Genomic DNA, 18,260 nt, shown 5'->3' on the forward strand with positions numbered 1-18,260 from the left:
CTCCTCCTCATCATCACCCACCCCCTCCACAGCACCACCGTCATCCTCTGCTTCATCCTCTTCATCTTCTTTAGACAATTTCCTTTTATGTGTGGAGGGAGCAGTTGATCTTGTGCTGTTGTGTGTGCGAGGTTCAATTTATTTCAACTCATTTCGATGTTTTGGATTTCGAATATTACCGATTTTATTTGGACAAAGTAGCAGAAAACAATTTATATGGAGTACAACATATTAAACAACAACCTGCTCCTAAAAAATGTTGCAGTATAATTTGCGAGCTCATCTAATTAACAGGAGACAATTTTTTTAATTTCATACTTAATTCAAACTTCAATCTAACAGCCATCCGTCACTTCCTCGCCGCTGACTTGTGCACTAACTTGGAGCGACCATAAATGCAACTTATTATTGCATCATTAAATTATCATCTGCCTGGTTCAACCAGCCCAGGTGGAAAACAAGCACAAATGTAAATTGGTGGAAACAGAAAAAAATAACACAGCAAAACATCAGAATGAAAAATGAAAACATAAAGAGGGCACAACAAAGTTCCCACCCTCTCCTCGTTGACTGACTCTGTGTCTTTGAGCTGGTCTTCGAAGTTGATGGTGTGTTCTTGTGATTGACTGATAGTGTGGACTTTTTATTTGTATTTGATTGGCTGGCATCGGAGGAACGTGACCTTGAACTTTGGATGCGCTCTTCCTCCTCATCCTCAACATCATCATCACTACTGTTGTTGCTGCCTTGATGTTTTAATGCTGCATTATTTCCATTTGACTTGCTTGACGCCCTGGTTCCTCTGCCAGCCTCTTTATCTGCAAGTGTACATATGTGTGTGCATGTGTGTGTGTGTGCTTGCACTACTAACATGTGTCTAGGCGTGCACCTGTGCATTCATATGTGCGCATTTAAATAATTATTTTTGTTCAAAAATCAACGCAGTAATGAAATTGAACCCAGAAATCTGACAAGAAACCACATTCTTGTGGGTACATACAAATGCAAGAAGCGTTTGTGCTGGTTGTGGGATGAATAATGAATAAACTATGCACATGAGCAAGAACATACTCGAGGAGGCTGTGGTGGTGGTGGTCGTGCGAGGTGACAGCGGTGACCTGTGGTAAGATTCAGGAGATGGAGGTGGTGATGATGATCCTGATATGTCTTCCTTGCTCTTCTGCATACTGTCCCCTCCAGACTTAGACGATGCTCCTTGCTTCACGCGGTTCTGCGCCACGATTGGTGCAATTGAATTTACAGTCAGATGAATCCATTTGAATATGCTGCATCCACATTCATAATTCTAATGTTAAAGCTCTAAAATAAGCGAAACCACAACAAACGCAACAACAACAACAACAACGACATGATGAAAAAAAAACTGTTAATGATGAATGACCTTGTTTAGTTGATTGAGAACGTCATTGGAGAGATAGGATGCTGTGTTGTTCTTGTTCTGCAACATTCAACATTATGAGTGAATGTATGCGTGAATGTATTTGTATGTATAATCCTTTATTAAAACCAACCCTTTGTACAAGTTCAAATAAAAAAGTCATCCAACATATATATACAACATCAACAATGCCAGCAATACATATTCATTATATGATCATAAACATCAAAAACGAAGTGTTGAAACTCTCAAAACTGCAACTCTCTCTCTCCTCTCTCCTCTCTTTCTCTCTCTCTCTCTCTCTCTCTCTCTCTCTCTCTCTCTCTCTCTCTCTCTCCTAGGACATTTTAACATTTAGACATGCGCATGAACACTCTAAATTTCCCACAACAACATCAATAGCAAACACCGGCTAACACTGGGCAGTGGTTTGAAAAGTTTGGTTGGCAGCACAGGTTCGGCGGGGAAGTTCTTAATGCTGAAGCACGACATCTTCGTCAGCAAGAGATTCATGGCAAGGTCACACGTCGCATACAATTTCTTCAAAGAAAATATTCGTTCGTATTCAAGAACCATATATACAATCATAATCATCATCACCGTAGCTATCATCATCACAGTGCAACATTTTAATCAGCATTCTAACTTGTTGAAAGCACAAATATAGACACCATCATAATCATCATCATCATATCATCATCAGCATCATACCATCCCCATCATCATCAACATCACAATCATCACCATCCTCATCATCATCATCATCATCATCACCACCTTATTTGCTTCTTCGGAATCAGGACACTGAGCATCGACAGTGTTCTTGATGTTTGCGAGGATCTTGCTGTAGAATTCAAAACTGACTGTGTCGTTTTTCGTAAGAAGTGGCTCCAAGAGGAACAATAGACAGCTGTGTGTGCGTGTGTGTATGTGTGCGTGTGTGTGTGTGTGGCACACTGTGTGTGTGTGTGGCACACTGTGTGTGCGTGTGTGTGTGCGCGGCATATTTGTATGTATATACTTTTTTTATGTTAAAACAATTTTAACCAGATAGTTAAAATCAATAAACGCTCATTTATAAACCAACATATGAGTAAAGATAAAAACCAAAACACATGAACCAACATATGATTAAACATATCAACACAAAAATACTACCAAACCAACATATCAACAAACATATCAACAAAACCAAAACAAATATATGAACATCGAAAAAGCATACCAACAAATCCATAAGAACAAACTGAATATTCAACTGAATATTCAACCAACATGAATATTCAGCTGAATATTCAACCAACAAGCCAGCCAACAAAAGCAAACAAACAAACCATCCGGCAAACGATTAGAAATAAGTGTGACATGTATTGTATATTACTAAGATGACATACTCCTTGATGCTCCTAAGTGCTGGGACGTTGTCGTAGGCCACGAGGTCAGGGTCGTGTGCCAGCAGGTGCAGAGAGTACGGGAGGACGTAGTCAGGAAGGATGGAATACACTGTGCATGCTGTTCACGATGCAGACGATGATGCCAATGGTAATGCAGATGATGGTGAAAGTGGTTAAAATAATATGATGAAATAAGATAAAATAAAAAAAAATGATAAGAAAAGATAGCGTACAAGTGGCACAGGAAGGGTTCTGCCTGATGTAATCCCTCCTCCTGTTGATGTTGGCGGCCAGCATCTGCTTGATGAGGGACCTCCTCTCTTTGATGGGGTCCAGGGCTCCCAGACACATGATGCCCATGTACTGGATGGGAAGTCGCAAGTTCATGAGACCTCTGTGCAGTTTCGAGACAAATATCTGCCTCACCTCCACGCACGGGTCCTAATCATTTCAATGTAGTTGGGGGTCGAAATAAATTGCTGGTAACGATCAACATACCCTAAAAGTTTAAAACATCAGGTAGGAGGGACGAGGGACATGTAGTCAGAAAACTTCAACAATCTCTATCTTACCGACGATCCCTCGAACAGAACACATCAAACGTAATAGGGCATACACGTATGCAAATTTGTTATATAACAAATGAACATGCTAAATGCATAGCACCTATAAACACACACGTGCACACACACACACACACACACACACACACACACATATATATATATATATATATATATATATATATATATATAATTATATTAAAATATAAATACACACATTGATGAGCAGAGCCATGGTTTCAAACTGTTCCAACTTGATAGCATCAGCGTAGGCGGGCTCCTGAGCAACCTTCAACATGCAACAGCCAGCATGCAACCTTAGACGAGACATCTCTGGTTTGCTGGTATCATCACAGTAAATAACATCATCATTACATCATCATTACCATAAATAAAAAGACATCTTCAATAGTACTATTCGCAAACATCAATGATAATATCATAACTGAGATCATCATTATCACTGTTTTCATTGCATTGCAGCGCATTCAAGATACCCAGCAGGGCATCATACTTTAATTTATTTTTGCAAATTTGTATTCTTTCTATGTACAAATTGAAATGCTATCATATATCTCGTTTATTTGTTCATCAATTGTGAAAACGATATGTAAGCGTTATGAAACGTGAACGTAGGAGTTTGATGTTTTCCAAGCAATAATGCTATAAAAGACGCATCTGAATGGATGCAGGTGTACTAACTTGATGTGGCCTCTCTCCATTAGATCTCCCTCACAGAGGATCATGGTGTAGAGCATGCGCATGATCGGGCTGACCTTGCAATTGTTCTGGTCCTTCAAACCCAGCAACCAGCGACCAATCATTTTCACGCTCTCCAACTGCATTGTTATCGTGATGTTATTATTGTGATGTTACTATTGTGATGTTATTATTGTGATGTTATTTTGATGGTACTGTTGTGACGTGCTTTTAATGTATCATTGAATGTATTACGCCATTGAGGCCTGGCTCAGAGTTCTTCAGGTTGCATTCTCAACTTTGTAATTAGAAGGAAAAGGTTTTCAACGGTAAAATTATATTAAATAAGAAAAATAGTTGTTTAAAAAACAGATACTCATAAATAAATATATACATAAAGTACACAACAAACACACAACTGCAAACACATAAGAATATTAAAGATAGAGGCATATAGAGATAAAGAAGAGAGAGTGAGAGAAAAAAAAAGAGTGAGAGAAAAATACCTTGATGAGAGTTTCTTCTGAAATGTGCTTCTCTTCGCACCAATCCTCCGTTTTCTTCCTACCAACAGTCTGCAGTTGTTTCATTCATAATTAACACTTCAATTGATCCACAATCATTTCAGTTGTAACTAATTGAATTCAAAAATGGAACAGAGTGATCCAAGATTAGAAAAAATTCATATGGATCAGCCAAATAAAAGATACATTCATTGACTAGACACAAAAACTAATCATTCAACAGAGGTGCCACACAACCAACCAACAAAAAATCGCTGAATTGACCAACTCAACATAAAGCTATAAAAAAATTTACTAATCAAATCAAAAAGATCACCTATCCAACCTATCCAACAGGCACTAAGTTTAATTAACAATTGGTTAGGTAACCTAATCAGACACATTCAACGATCAATGAACCAAGTCAGCAAAATAATCAACCATTTAACTACTGATACAATCCACTGATCAGCCGGCAATTCAATCAATTAATCGATCAATTAATCGATCAATTAATAAATCAATTTATCAATCAATTTATCAATCAATTAATCAATCAATCAATCAACCATTCATTCAACCATTCAATTAATCAATCAATAAAAAGACCAACCCTGTCTTGCATGAGAACTTCCTTCATGATGAACATCGAGATGATGTTGTCCGTTGGCTCGACAAACTTGGATGGACACAACTGACAAAGATGTCCGATAGCAACGATCGAGGTCAACAGATTGGAAGACTCCAGGTTCATGCATTGTTGCAATTGCTGCGGTTGTTACAACATTTACGTAAAGGTTAAAGGTTAAAAGGTCAATTACACTTTTCCAAAGTTCAGAGGATTCAACATAGTGCATAACGTACATACATACGGCCAGTGTAATTATTCACTTAATTCTCGGTTTTCATTGATTCTGTGATATACAATGTATATCACAGAATCAATGTAATGAATGTATATTATACATTTGTAATGTATGTATATTATACATACACCAATGTGACATGCATTCTCGCGTTTATGAATTAATATAATTTATCACATCTCTGCCCGTGTAGGTAGTTATACTTATTTATGAAACAATTAGCTATCGTGTTGAAACAAGCAACAGGGTTTCTACATTGAATGTGTTTCTATATTAAACCTCTAAGTGTTTCTAAAGGTGTTTCTACATTAAATCTCTTTGTGGCATGTAACGCTGCAAGTTGGGACCAATGTGGAATGAGAAAATAAATAGCGGAATGTAAGAATGTGACGGCAACAACAACAACAATAATAATAACTGAATGCATAACACGTAACCGACATTAATTAAAAAGTATGTGCTGCTTCTGAGAAGGATTAAAATGACATCAAGGTGGTGATGACGATTACAAAGGCTTCTATAATCATGAAGATAACAGAGACGATAATGATGAAAAGAAAATTAAAGATGAGCACTGACAATAATGATGATGATTAACTGAGTTATGAATAATTACAAAGACAGGAAGATGCAATAAATTAAAATGTTATCAAAGAATGACAACTAAAAAAAAAGATGGGGATTGAAATGGTGAAAAAAAATGGCCAGCAAGAAAAAAAAAAAAAAAAGTCGATCACCTGGAATAGTTGACCGAATATTTCCACTTTATCCTTGCAAAGAACATCAATGCATCTGACGGCATGCTTGGCCTGCTTTGTCGTTCCTACCTTGATCATCTTCTGTAGAACTGGCAGCAGGGAGCTGTGGCGATCATTGTGATGGGGTGATGGTGTAATGAGGATGATGATGGTGTAATGATGATGATGGTGTAATGATGATGGTGGTGTAATGATGATGATGATGGTGTAATGATGATGATGATGATGATGATGATGATGTAATAATGATGATGTGAAGGTGATGTAATTGTGAGTGATGAGTCCGTTAACTGAAAAAAACCACTGAAAAAAATCAAATCAGCACAAATTCAGATTTTACATGCTCTATTGTAAAGTCTAAAAATCCATAAATTTTTTACTGCTTCTCAGTAATATATCATTACACAATCATTGAAAAAAGGATATAAATTGCCTTGTTGGAGAATTACGTGAAGAATGTCATCACCTGAACAAACGACATGCATCATTAGCATCATTAAACAGGACAAAATTACTCTTGCACTTATACTGGATAACTATCTAGTCCTAAATTTTCATCAACTTTTCAAGTAATCTTCATACGCCCACACTACCAACTTTATACGTTCCGGCACATTCGACTTACATCTGAATCATGATTTTGTTTTCTCCATAGAGTTCGGTTAAATTCTCCATTGTCGTGTATGGAATCATGGTTGTATTAGGAAGATTATAGAACTTTCATAGCTACTCACAAACCGCTCACCTTTTTTTTACTTAATTGCCTACATACCCACGGCATTCATCCTTTTTAAAAATGTACCATGCAGTAATCACCTTGAAACAATTTAATTCCATCAACATAAACATTTCCCCGTGCTAATGAGGAGAGCATGAAATATATCCTCCTTTATTTTCTTAAAAGGTTTTGCATGCTACATGCTGCAAATAAGAAGCATAACAAATAGAAAGTTTAAAACATTTGAAAGCTAGGTGAAATAATTTCTATGTTTGAATTGTTAAAGAAGTTTGTAATTCAAGATAAAAAGTAAGTAACGTGATAAAAGTTACAAATTAAAATGACTATCTATCCACCATAAACACCAGAAGGTCAACTGGTGAAACAATTAGTTAGCGAACAAGCAAGCAGATGGGCAAGAAAATAGACAAGCAGACAAACCTGTGAACCTCTGGAAAGGTCTGGTCGATGCCTGCGCCAACATTCTTCAGTATTTGCATAGTCATATCCACTGTTATAAATTTTGTAACACCTAATCATCAAAGTACTCAAAAACAGATATAAAACTCAGTCACACTCGAAAAAATTAATTTATTTATATATCAATATTGAAATTCACATCGCAGTCATCCAAAATCAATATTATCAACAGCAACAATTTTTAAAATAAATATATCAAAGAAGAGATGATGGCATGTAGTAGGAAGGTAGGAAATAACAGACCAACAACGTCGTCGTCGTATTTAATGAACTCCAGCAGGTAGGTGTAGATGTCATTCATCTGAAAACTTCCTGCAAAGTTCTGTGATAGGAGCTAAAAATGAATGCAAAACTTTATGTCACAGACATATAAATATATAACGGGATGAATGCTTCAAACGTTTAGTGCAAACAGGCAATTCATTACATTGTATTATCCTGTATTAACGTCATGAGTTGCCATTTACAAATTATTTCATTAATTTTTATAAGATTGGACTAATTGAAAAATTCTTCGGCTGCTAAAGAAAATTAAGAAAAAACTGAAGTAGATCAGGCCATGTTGAAATCTTCTTGCAATAAAGGATAGGTGAAATAAAACATCACAAAAACCGAGTGTCAGTGAATTTAGATGAAAACAATGACTTCCATTTTAAAAAATAAATGTTGCCAATGCCACAGAGAATGCTCCTGCAACAACCTACAACATGTCGTGTGCAGAGTTCTTTGTCACTTTAAAGCAACCAGCTTTAATGGAAATTTTTAAGAAGAGAATTTATGTAGCAAGCAAGGTGGTTAAAGGATGTTCGATTATGTTAAGGATGTTCTAAATTTTATTAATTTGTTTTTGTAATAAATTTAGGCGTGAATTTAGATTTTTAATTAGAGTACAAACTTGGAATATCTTGTGTTTTAAAGAAACAGAGGTATGACATTTTTTCCACATTTTAAACGCAAAATCATTGTTATTTAAGACTAAGGAATGAGTTGCCTCTCCTGGTTTACCTGTTTTTCCTTAAATCTAAATTTTCCAATTCAACAATATTGCTCCATGCATATCCATCGTCTGAGATATATTTTGTCATTATAGTATTATATTCGAATCAATAGAATAGATAAAGTTGATCATAATATGAAACCATGGATTTATTTTAACGCTCATTTAACAACTATTACAACATATTAAATTTCAGAGATAAATGAATGTAGCTTAGGATGTTCATTTGTTTTGACAACTGCAGACAAACTGCTAACTAAAAAGACTTGTTTTGACAGTTCGACAACCAGGTCTGCCATAAGGAGTCTATGTTGGGCGACACATGATTCGCCAGGTATAACTAATCATATTGATCGATTGATCGATTGATTGATTGATTGATTGATTGATTGATTGATTGATTGATTGATTGATTGATTGATTGATTGAAACTGCTAACTAACAACAAATGACAGACGGTTTTTTTTCTAAGTAGATAACCACTTTGATGTAGAATGCCTGAAATCAACTTTAGATACACCGGCACAACACGATGCCTTAGGATAAAAACTTTATATAACACAACTTTCGCCTGCTCTCGAATGCTTTGTATTGCAGTTGGTAGACGATGTAATTGTAACAATGCCTTCCAACTGTAATGGAGGGACTCCTATTCACTCAGTTGAAAGATGGCTAGCATCCATTCAAGAGTTGATGTGCCAGAAGTAATCAGCATACACAATTCACACAAGGGTGGCAATGATCAGATGGATATAGAAGATATTTGCGTGATAATAAACGGTTGTGGCGAGAGTTCACTCACTTATCGTCGTTATCGTTATCAAGTTTGTGGCTTCTATCACCACAGACAATTCCCTATAAATTCTGCAAGTTATGAATGTTTAGATGACGAAGACTTTCCAAACTGAACTTTTTTGACCTCATTAAAACCAAAGTTAGTTATTCTTACTAATAATATTGTGACTTATCTAATTTGTTTGTTTACGCTAATAATAATAATAATAATAATAATAATAATAATAATAATAATAATAATAATAATAATATTAATATTAATAATAATAATATAATAATAATAACAATAATAAAAATAGTACTATTGATAATATTGCAGAATGTTACATTTAAAGAATTTTATCATGTTATTATTTTAAAATATAACTCAAACAGGATAATACAATTTGGTAATGAAACTGATAGCGAACATTGAAATTATGAACTTGATGGCAGAGTGAGACTTTACAATGAAAAATTATACAAAAAAAAAACAAAAAAAGCTTTTAGAAGCTTACAAAATGGAAAAAAAAGCAATGGCAACTAACCAGCAGCAAGTTAAGACCAGATTTTTGGTGTAATCGTTCTTTGCGTCCTTGTTTCTCTTCGTCCTCTTCATCATCATCTTCATCGTTGCCATCCAGCTTTGATTGGATAACTTTTTGGATGAGGATGATGAGAGCGAGGATACTGAGATTGTCGATCATCAGTGGAGCAATCCTTTCCAGCAACTGCTTCACTGTTGCATACAGCAGGTTCTGCGGCGTTGAATTGCCCAGCTTCTTTATGATCTCTTTCTGCAAGTTATCATTCGAACTTCTATGAATGAAAGTGTTGAATTTAGTTATTTAAACCTGGAAAAAGATACACATTAAATGTGTGTTTTACACATTACACATTTTACACATTTGAACAAGACACATATTAGATGTGTGTTTTCTTCTCAAAATAAGTTCTGAACGATATTCCGTCACCAGATAACTGCAAAAACTGCAGCAAGCAGACAACTAACCACATGTTCCTCAGCTTTCTTGCACTCACACTGTGCATTGATGAGATTCTGAAGACTCTGTCGTATCTTTGACTCCTGGATGGATTTGAAAAACTTGTGAAGTTGCTGGCAGGCCTTCTCTGGCTCAGGTAGGTGACCTGCAAAATAATTTTTTTCATCAGCATAATCAGCAACAGTAACATATCATGAATTTTTTATAAGGTTCAAAGTTCAATAAACTGCTTGAAAATAATTTATGAAAAAAAAAAAAACAAATTTTGAATTATTATCTTTTTCAGACATTCCAAAGCATAAATTAATGAAGTATTTGATATAAAATGACAGACGTGATAGAGCGAGTATCTTGGTGTTGATGGCCTGACCGACATCTGGTGAATCACCTTTCTGCTGCAGGTCGAGGATGTTCTTCACGATGTTCCTCAGTCCTGCCTGGGTTTTGAAGATCTCTTGCAGAGCTCTGATGGCATGCTCATCCAGGTTTGAGTAAAGAAGGTACAACTGCTTCATGCGAGACGGGGGGTCCATGGAGTATGGGACCAGGGATGTGTTCAATATCCTCTCCACTAGTATCCTGATTATATGTTTTAATAGTTTTATTCAAGTTAACTTTTAAATTTTAAATAGAATGATGAATCATGATTCTCAGATATGCATATCAATAGAAAGATGTAAAATAGCAGGAATGCAAACACACGGACTTGTCATCAATGGAGAGCTGGTAGTAGGCATGCAAGACCTTGTTTCTGATCCAGGCCACCCTCCTCACGTCCCCGCCGACCTCGTGACACTTCTTGTAGATCTGCCCCAGTCCCACCAAAGCTTCCCTTCTCACCTTGAACTGAGCAGATAAACAATAACATCATGAATAACCATAGAATCGTGGATTAAATTGAAACAAACTCAGAGTTCAAAAAGAAACTTGTCATACCTTCTTATCAAGAGTCCTCTCCTTGACACATTCCAACAAATCATCGGGAACGTGCTTCAACTCGGCTTTGGCACTGGCGACGATGACTTTCACAACATCCATGCGCACGTTCTCGTCAGAATCATGTTGCCTGTGCTTCAGGTGCTCTGCGTGGTTTGTTGCATTTTATTCATTTAAAAACCACATCGATGTGTTCTTTATTGCATGTCTGATTTTTATGAATTGCAGGTCTGATTGAACGTTCAACTATCTATTTAGATGTATTTATAAATTCAAATTTACAACCAAATTTACTGAAAAGATTTAACAAATTATAACAATTTGACAGTTTTTAATATGTATGACCATTCAAAGTTATAAGTTGAGTGTTTTGAAAGGTTCAATCAGAACAGAAACACAGAACTGTTACCTAGAATAGTGAAAAAGTTGAAGGTAAAAATTTTAATAAAATACTAGAGTAAATAAAACTAAAGTAAGACAAGTCTCTGAGTTGGATTTGTAAGATAACATGAAAATCAGAGTTCCTTTCTTTAACAATGGAGAAACACCAACCAACCAAGCAACCAACCAAGCAACCAACCAAGCAACCAACCAACCGAGCAACCAACCAACCAACCAACCAACCAACCAACCAACCAGCCAGCCAGCCAGCCAGCCAGCCAGCCAGCCAGCCAGCCAGCCAGCCAGCCAACCAACCAACCAGCCAACCAAACCAAGCACCCAACCAACCAGCCAGCCAACCAACCAGCCAGCCAATCAACCAACCAACCAACCAACCAAGCACCCAACCAACCAAGCACCCAACCAACCAACCAACCAGCCAGCCAACCAGCCAGCCAACCAACCAGCCAACCAACCAACCAACCAAGCACCCAACCAACCTGCAACTCCACTGCCTGCTGCTTCCTCAGTGACAAGTTCAGCGTGATTGATGATTATATCTTGACATGATTGCACTGTCATGCGTCGAATGTTCAGATCAATGTCGTTGAATCTGTGCGGTTGTGTGGTTAAAATAATCAACGGACAGGTCTGAAGGAGAAAATTTGATCAAAAAATGTTGAACTGTTACAGATAGGAAAAGGAAAATCAATCTATATGTAGAATTAGTCAAAATGTATAATAAATTAAAACATTACATAAAGACAAGACTGATTAAGGTTAGGAGATTTTAAAATAGTTTAGGTAGTTAATCACTAGAGCTATGTTGATATGTTGTAAGGTGACTAGGACCATGCTGACTGACCTTCCAAGAAAGGCATTCCAGAGTTGCTTGTGCTGAAGGGCAAGATCGGAGTTTGGTGCAGCAAACATCTTAGTCAGCAGTTTGGTAGCTGCCATCCTCTCTGCATCATCCGCACTCTGTTCCATGCATCGGTCGGGCAACGATATTAAGAAATAAAATAAATTGAGGAATGACGAATTGATATGTCATAATAAAAAAACTAATTAGAATCATAAGAAAAGAAATCAATGAATTTGTTAGGCAATTAAATTGAGAAATAAAATAAATAGAATGATAAAAGAATGATATGTCAAAATAAAAAACTAATTAGAATCACGAGAAAACGAGGCAAACCTTGAGTTTCAACTCCAGCTGTGGCAGAACATTTTGTAAGAGACTGGGAGATATGTTGTTAAGTTCCTGGATGAGATCATACACGCGGCCACTCAGAGAACTCTTCTCACTCTTACTACTTTGAATCAAACAGTTGCTCAAAAACTGTGCAATTAAAAAAAATTACAAACCAAACAATAAGCAAGGTAAGCAAGTTTATGTGACGTTGGTTAAAAATTTTAATTAACAAATTAAATATATATATATATTGGATTAGGACTGTCAGAAGAGCCAATCATTGATGAAAAGTACGTTCCGCATTAGAACATTCTAATGCAGAACATGCTGTGATTTTCATCAATAATACATACATATATATATAATATATATACCAATAAATATATATATATATCCATATATATATATATATTTATATATATATATATATATATTTTATATATATATATATATATATCGCCATCATTATAATGTCCGTCTTACAGCCTTTACTGATAAAAATAATTTTAAATCTTGAATTAGAATATACACTGAATTTCTTCCTACCAATTCGATGTACGGCTCAAGAACAGAAGTTGTCCTCCTAATCAGGTCCCTGGCCATTTCAAACGCTGGTCTGTTTTGTGTCTGCAGAGAATGAAAGAGGGTGTTGAATTATATGAACGGAATGACAAATTTGTCAAATTTTAATACAATAGGATGATCGATGTGTTTGCCTAAAACAGAAGTTTATGAGAACGTTTCAAGTGTCATCATCTAGAATAACTACTGTAATGTTATTTTTTATTCTTTAATTGTTAACGGGCATTAAAATGTATGTAAATATTTAATTATATTTATTTAATCATTACAATAAAGAAAAGCCTCTACTTTGAAAGGTTCGATGATGCATGCAAGAAAGATGTCGAGTACTTCCTGTGGGATGGCATCGGCTTCCGAGAGGAGTGGGCAGAGGATGTCCAACATCAGTACCGACACTTTGTTGTTGTGGCGGTCACTGGGTGGTGTTCATTCAGTTCATATTTCATTTCAATTGCCATTCAAATCATAATTGTTCTATATGGACAGATAATTTAATTTAAAAAAGAAGATGTTAACAAATTTTGTTTCTTAAAATTTTTTGTAAATTATAATTATTATGCAGTTTTATGTCATGCCCAGGACATAATTATTTCATAATAATAAATTATAATTATATATTATTTTTATATTATTACCGTAAATTATATTTCCTGTTTGTTATTAATGTGTTTAGTAAAGTTTTATAGAAAATGAGTGGAAAACATTAAAATGAAAAAATAATTCTTGAAAAACTTTTCCTTCTATTGTAAATCTAAATAGTATCATTTTATGTTTATTAAATACACAATTCCACAAAAAGTATTCCATCAATGAGAATTAAGAAAAAATTATGAAAAGAATAACAAAAAATTAAGCTAAAAAAAATATTTAATATCAAATGTATTAATCTTGTGATAAAAAATTGAGCAAATGTGAGCAAACTTGATGAGTTCTAATGTTGTCTTGAACAATCTGAAGAGAATTTCTGAACTGTCAGGTAGTTCTAGGCTAATGTTGAAGGATTTCACCCAGGCAAGATTCTATGATCGATCATGTGTGTGTGTGTGTGTGTGTGTGTGTGTGTGTGTGTGTGTGTGTGTGTGTGTGTTTTTGTGTCTGTGTGTTTTTGTGTCTGTGTGTTAAGTGGCGGATGTACGAATGTGTGTGCATGTTTACGAATATATGAATATAAATGCATTTAATGTACAATAATGACATCATCTTATGGTTTGACTCAACTGCTTGCTGTAAGACTGCATGACTACAAAGACTTGAAAACTTTTGTAATTAACAGCAAATATGTGGCTGTTACAATTTTATTGTTAGGAGTGAATGCATAGCTGGCAAGAATGAAAAGATTAAAATGCTAGGAAAACTTTGATCCAACAATGGAGCTTCAAATGATTCTTCATAAAATTAATAAATGGAAAAAACTTGTCGAAGGCAAGATCAGCTAACAAAGTCAAAATTGTGACAAGTGTCATTCTATCGAAAATTCCTCGCTGTAATATGCAAATTTTTCAATTTGTTTTATTTCCGTTTGAGGCATAGCCAGATAGTGATATGATTATATACATAATCACAATCCACGATTCAAAATAAATAATACGCAAACATTCATTTGTTTCATTTACAAATGAAACAAGTGATTATTTTAAACAGTTTGCATGGGATTAAAAAGAATTTTTAATTAAAAAAGTATCTGAAAAAGAGAAAATATAATTACATGATAGCATTCAATTACAGTTCAGCAGGACAAAAATACAATTTTATCAACAGCATAAAGCCAGAACTGATACATTTTAATGCAATTTACAATATAATTAACATGTTAAATTAAAAAATTTAATTACAATATAATTGTTTTGTTGAGAATATAAAATTTGAATTTCCAATAAAAACAGATCACTGTGTTGCGGTTTATGGCATCAAGCGACAAATGACCAAAATGATTATAACCTAAAACACAATAACAATAAGAATTCAACAGCAATGACAACCGCTGCAGCAACAACAACAATGAGACTAATGACAGCAACCCACCTCGAGCAGGTAGAAGTACCTCTTGAATAAGGGAGATTCTGGGTCCTTTAAACCTTTCAGTTGATCGATCAAGAAGAGAAATATTTCCTAGACACATTATGTTATTCATCCATAAATTATTCACTAAAAAATTATTTTCATTTTTGTATAAAAAAAATTGACTATTAAATAATTAAATGCAAGCCAGAAATGAAAACATTAAGAAGATCTTATAATGAAGAGACAACCTTCAATTGTTCAGGTTCAGTGTACGGTGCATCAGGTACGAAGACCCGAAAGATGTCAGCAATGCAACAAGCAACTAACAGTTTGACATCCTTGCTGTTGTGCTCCAGAAAGTACTCAGAGGCCAGATAGATGGCCAACTGTTTGAACTCGTCATTGTCATCTTGAGACATGTCTTGGAAGGCACGGGTCAACAACTTGCCGGCAACAATGAACAAAATTAAAATATAATGGTTTAATCATTTATTATTAAAATATAAGTCGTAATATATATAAAAAGCCATATTATAAGTGAGTTGATTTGTAGAAATAGAAATATGACCATGAATGACAATTTCTTCCAATTAAAAATAATGCTAAATTAACAAAATGTTAACCAAGTATAATTATTCAAGTAACATTTGGGCTCAATATGACAATAACTTTATGATGTTTAAACCTTCAAATGGTTGTTTTTAGCAATGTTTTGACAATATTCATAACTAAAAATTAAATAAACAGTTAATCAATTTTTAAAGAAAGAGTTTTAAAAAATATATCACTTTGAGTCTTTTCACAAGTTCATCATTACTCAATTCTTCAGTGATCTCTTTACACCCAGCTGGGTAGGTCAGTTTCAGATGTTTTTCAACTTTTCGAGACATACCTTGGTAACCTTGGTTTTAATACCCACTATAAACCTGCCTGTACTTTTTCAATTTTTACTTTATTAATCTTTAATGAATTAACTGACAACTCTACTTTTATTTTTATTTTATAAGATAAGTCTGTTCAGTTTATATTATTTTTATATTTAAATATTATTCTGTCCTGTTTTTATAGGTAATGTAATCAGCTACTTCAACCTTTTAGAGTTTAGTTCAATGACAAAATAGTAATTTAATCAAATTAAAAGATGATTAATGTGCTTGTTAAATTTTTGGAGTCTTTTTAATCTTTTTTACAAATCCACTTTAATTTAAATAAAACAAAAAAATATTTAATTTTTTTTACGAAAACTGAAGTCAATAATCAATAATAATTGATTTAAAAAGTAATATAAAGTAAAATAACTAATTTTAAAATTATTAAAAATTAAAATTATTAATTACAATATTTATCACAATCACAAATGAGAAAGTTTCTCTCATTTTCTCAAAACTCAATACTTTTTTGTACACAACACAGGATTCGAACGAAAATTGAAATAAGATAAAATGAAAATAATAAATAAACAGAAAACAGCCCAAGATCTGATTATACTCTGGCTAGTTTTATTATCTTTATGACTATTTCTATTTTAAACAAAACAGTGAATCACAGATCCGCCATTTTACAATATTTTTGAATGCATGTTTAAAGCTCCCAAATACTTTTCTCACTTTTGAAATAGAAAAATACTAACAATATCGATTTAAAAACAGTTTTTAGAAATTTTATTTATTAACTTAATTCGATAAATTATCGCTACAAAAACATCGACTTTCAAAAACAATCGGCGCCAAAGACACTTTATCAAATATGGTCATAATCGCGAACATCTGATGTCAAAATTACCCTCATGGTTTTTGATTGCCGTTCAGCACGTTGTGCCCAACCACATGAGCCTAAAAAAACGTTCAAGTCGGAAAATCGCCCGAAATGAAAAGTTTGCACTGGTTTTTAAAATCTCACAACAATCGAATTTTGACCATTGAATTACTTACAGAGCGTAGACTTGGAAGCAATTACGTCATTACACTGTAATTTTACGCTGTGAACGATCATCAGCTGGAGTTTTCCTGCATCAATTATAATAATACGTGACGTCGTTGCTTCTCTGGTTTCCAGTAAAGCGTACAATGGGAGAGATGCAATGGGTAATTCCAATTTAAAACTCCACGTTCACAACCGAAATTTTTTCATCCACATAATTACAACACGACACGTTACAAAACTAAAAACTTTGTGTTAAGGTGAGGGTTAGGGCATAGTTACCCTATTTTGCCAAAAAAGCTTTTTGCTCATAAACTTTTTGCGTACGCGATTCTAAATAATTAAATTGGCCTTTATACTCTTGTTGGATAATATAAATTTAATAACATAACTTCAGTTGTTAATAATCCTAATAGACCAAATATGTGTTGTGATGGGACAACATCTTAGGTTCTCAATTTTGATATAAATATACAAGTACAAGCTTTAGTTTTCTTAGAACGTAAAAAAATTCGATTAAGCTGTATATTGTTTGCATTCCTTAAACTCACCTCACTAGCTTTTTTGTACTTTTAAATTATAAAATTTCAATACTGTATTCTTTGAACTCGAATTCTTTCAACTGTAAAATTTACTGGACGCACTAAAATATTTATATGTTACTGTTTAGTTCAGTGACTGGATTGAAAACGCGCATTCGTTGTAATTTGCGTTGGCCGCAGTCAACTTCCAACCAGCATGCTATTTGTAGGCGACCCGCAGGAGAACGAAGGAATATTCAAGTATGAGCTCTCCGGCCAACTTCGAAAATCAAGTGGCTCAATTCGTTAAAAATTTTCATGCCAATGAAAAAAAATCGAATAAAAACGGACAAAACTGAGACTTTCGACAGATTGATTTTACGCACGTTAATAGAAATTTTAAAAATAATGCAATGAAAACATTTATTTAATAAAAAAAACTAAAGTTATTTATAATAAAAAAATTGAAGTAGTAAATTTAATTTACGCAGTGTTTTTCTATAGGATGAATTTTATTCAATCAGTTCTAAAACGTTTTCACATTTAACTAGTCTTTTAAATAAAGCCGG

General features: G+C 34.3%; 1 protein-coding gene across 1 annotated transcript; it reads right to left on the bottom strand.

The window, feature by feature from the left end:
- Window positions 1–1,774: 1,774 nt before the first annotated feature.
- Window positions 1,775–16,140, bottom strand: HELRODRAFT_62692 (hypothetical protein; the record flags this gene model as incomplete). Its single annotated transcript, XM_009010420.1, has 25 exons — window positions 1,775–1,939; window positions 2,177–2,309; window positions 2,794–2,911; window positions 3,027–3,234; window positions 3,574–3,697; window positions 4,059–4,195; window positions 4,562–4,630; window positions 5,172–5,327; window positions 6,162–6,285; window positions 7,342–7,411; window positions 7,624–7,714; window positions 9,700–9,948; window positions 10,164–10,300; window positions 10,490–10,734; window positions 10,862–11,001; window positions 11,092–11,237; window positions 11,985–12,085; window positions 12,338–12,453; window positions 12,671–12,814; window positions 13,214–13,294; window positions 13,538–13,664; window positions 14,171–14,268; window positions 15,272–15,358; window positions 15,499–15,693; window positions 16,039–16,140. The coding sequence occupies 25 exons, from the start codon at window positions 16,138–16,140 to the stop codon at window positions 1,775–1,777; spliced, it is 3,363 nt and encodes a 1,120-aa protein (XP_009008668.1).
- Window positions 16,141–18,260: the final 2,120 nt, after the last annotated feature.

The sequence above is a fragment of the Helobdella robusta genome, assembly GCF_000326865.2.
Source record: "Helobdella robusta unplaced genomic scaffold HELROscaffold_1, whole genome shotgun sequence".
In the NCBI taxonomy this organism is placed as follows: Eukaryota; Metazoa; Annelida; class Clitellata; order Rhynchobdellida; family Glossiphoniidae; genus Helobdella; species Helobdella robusta.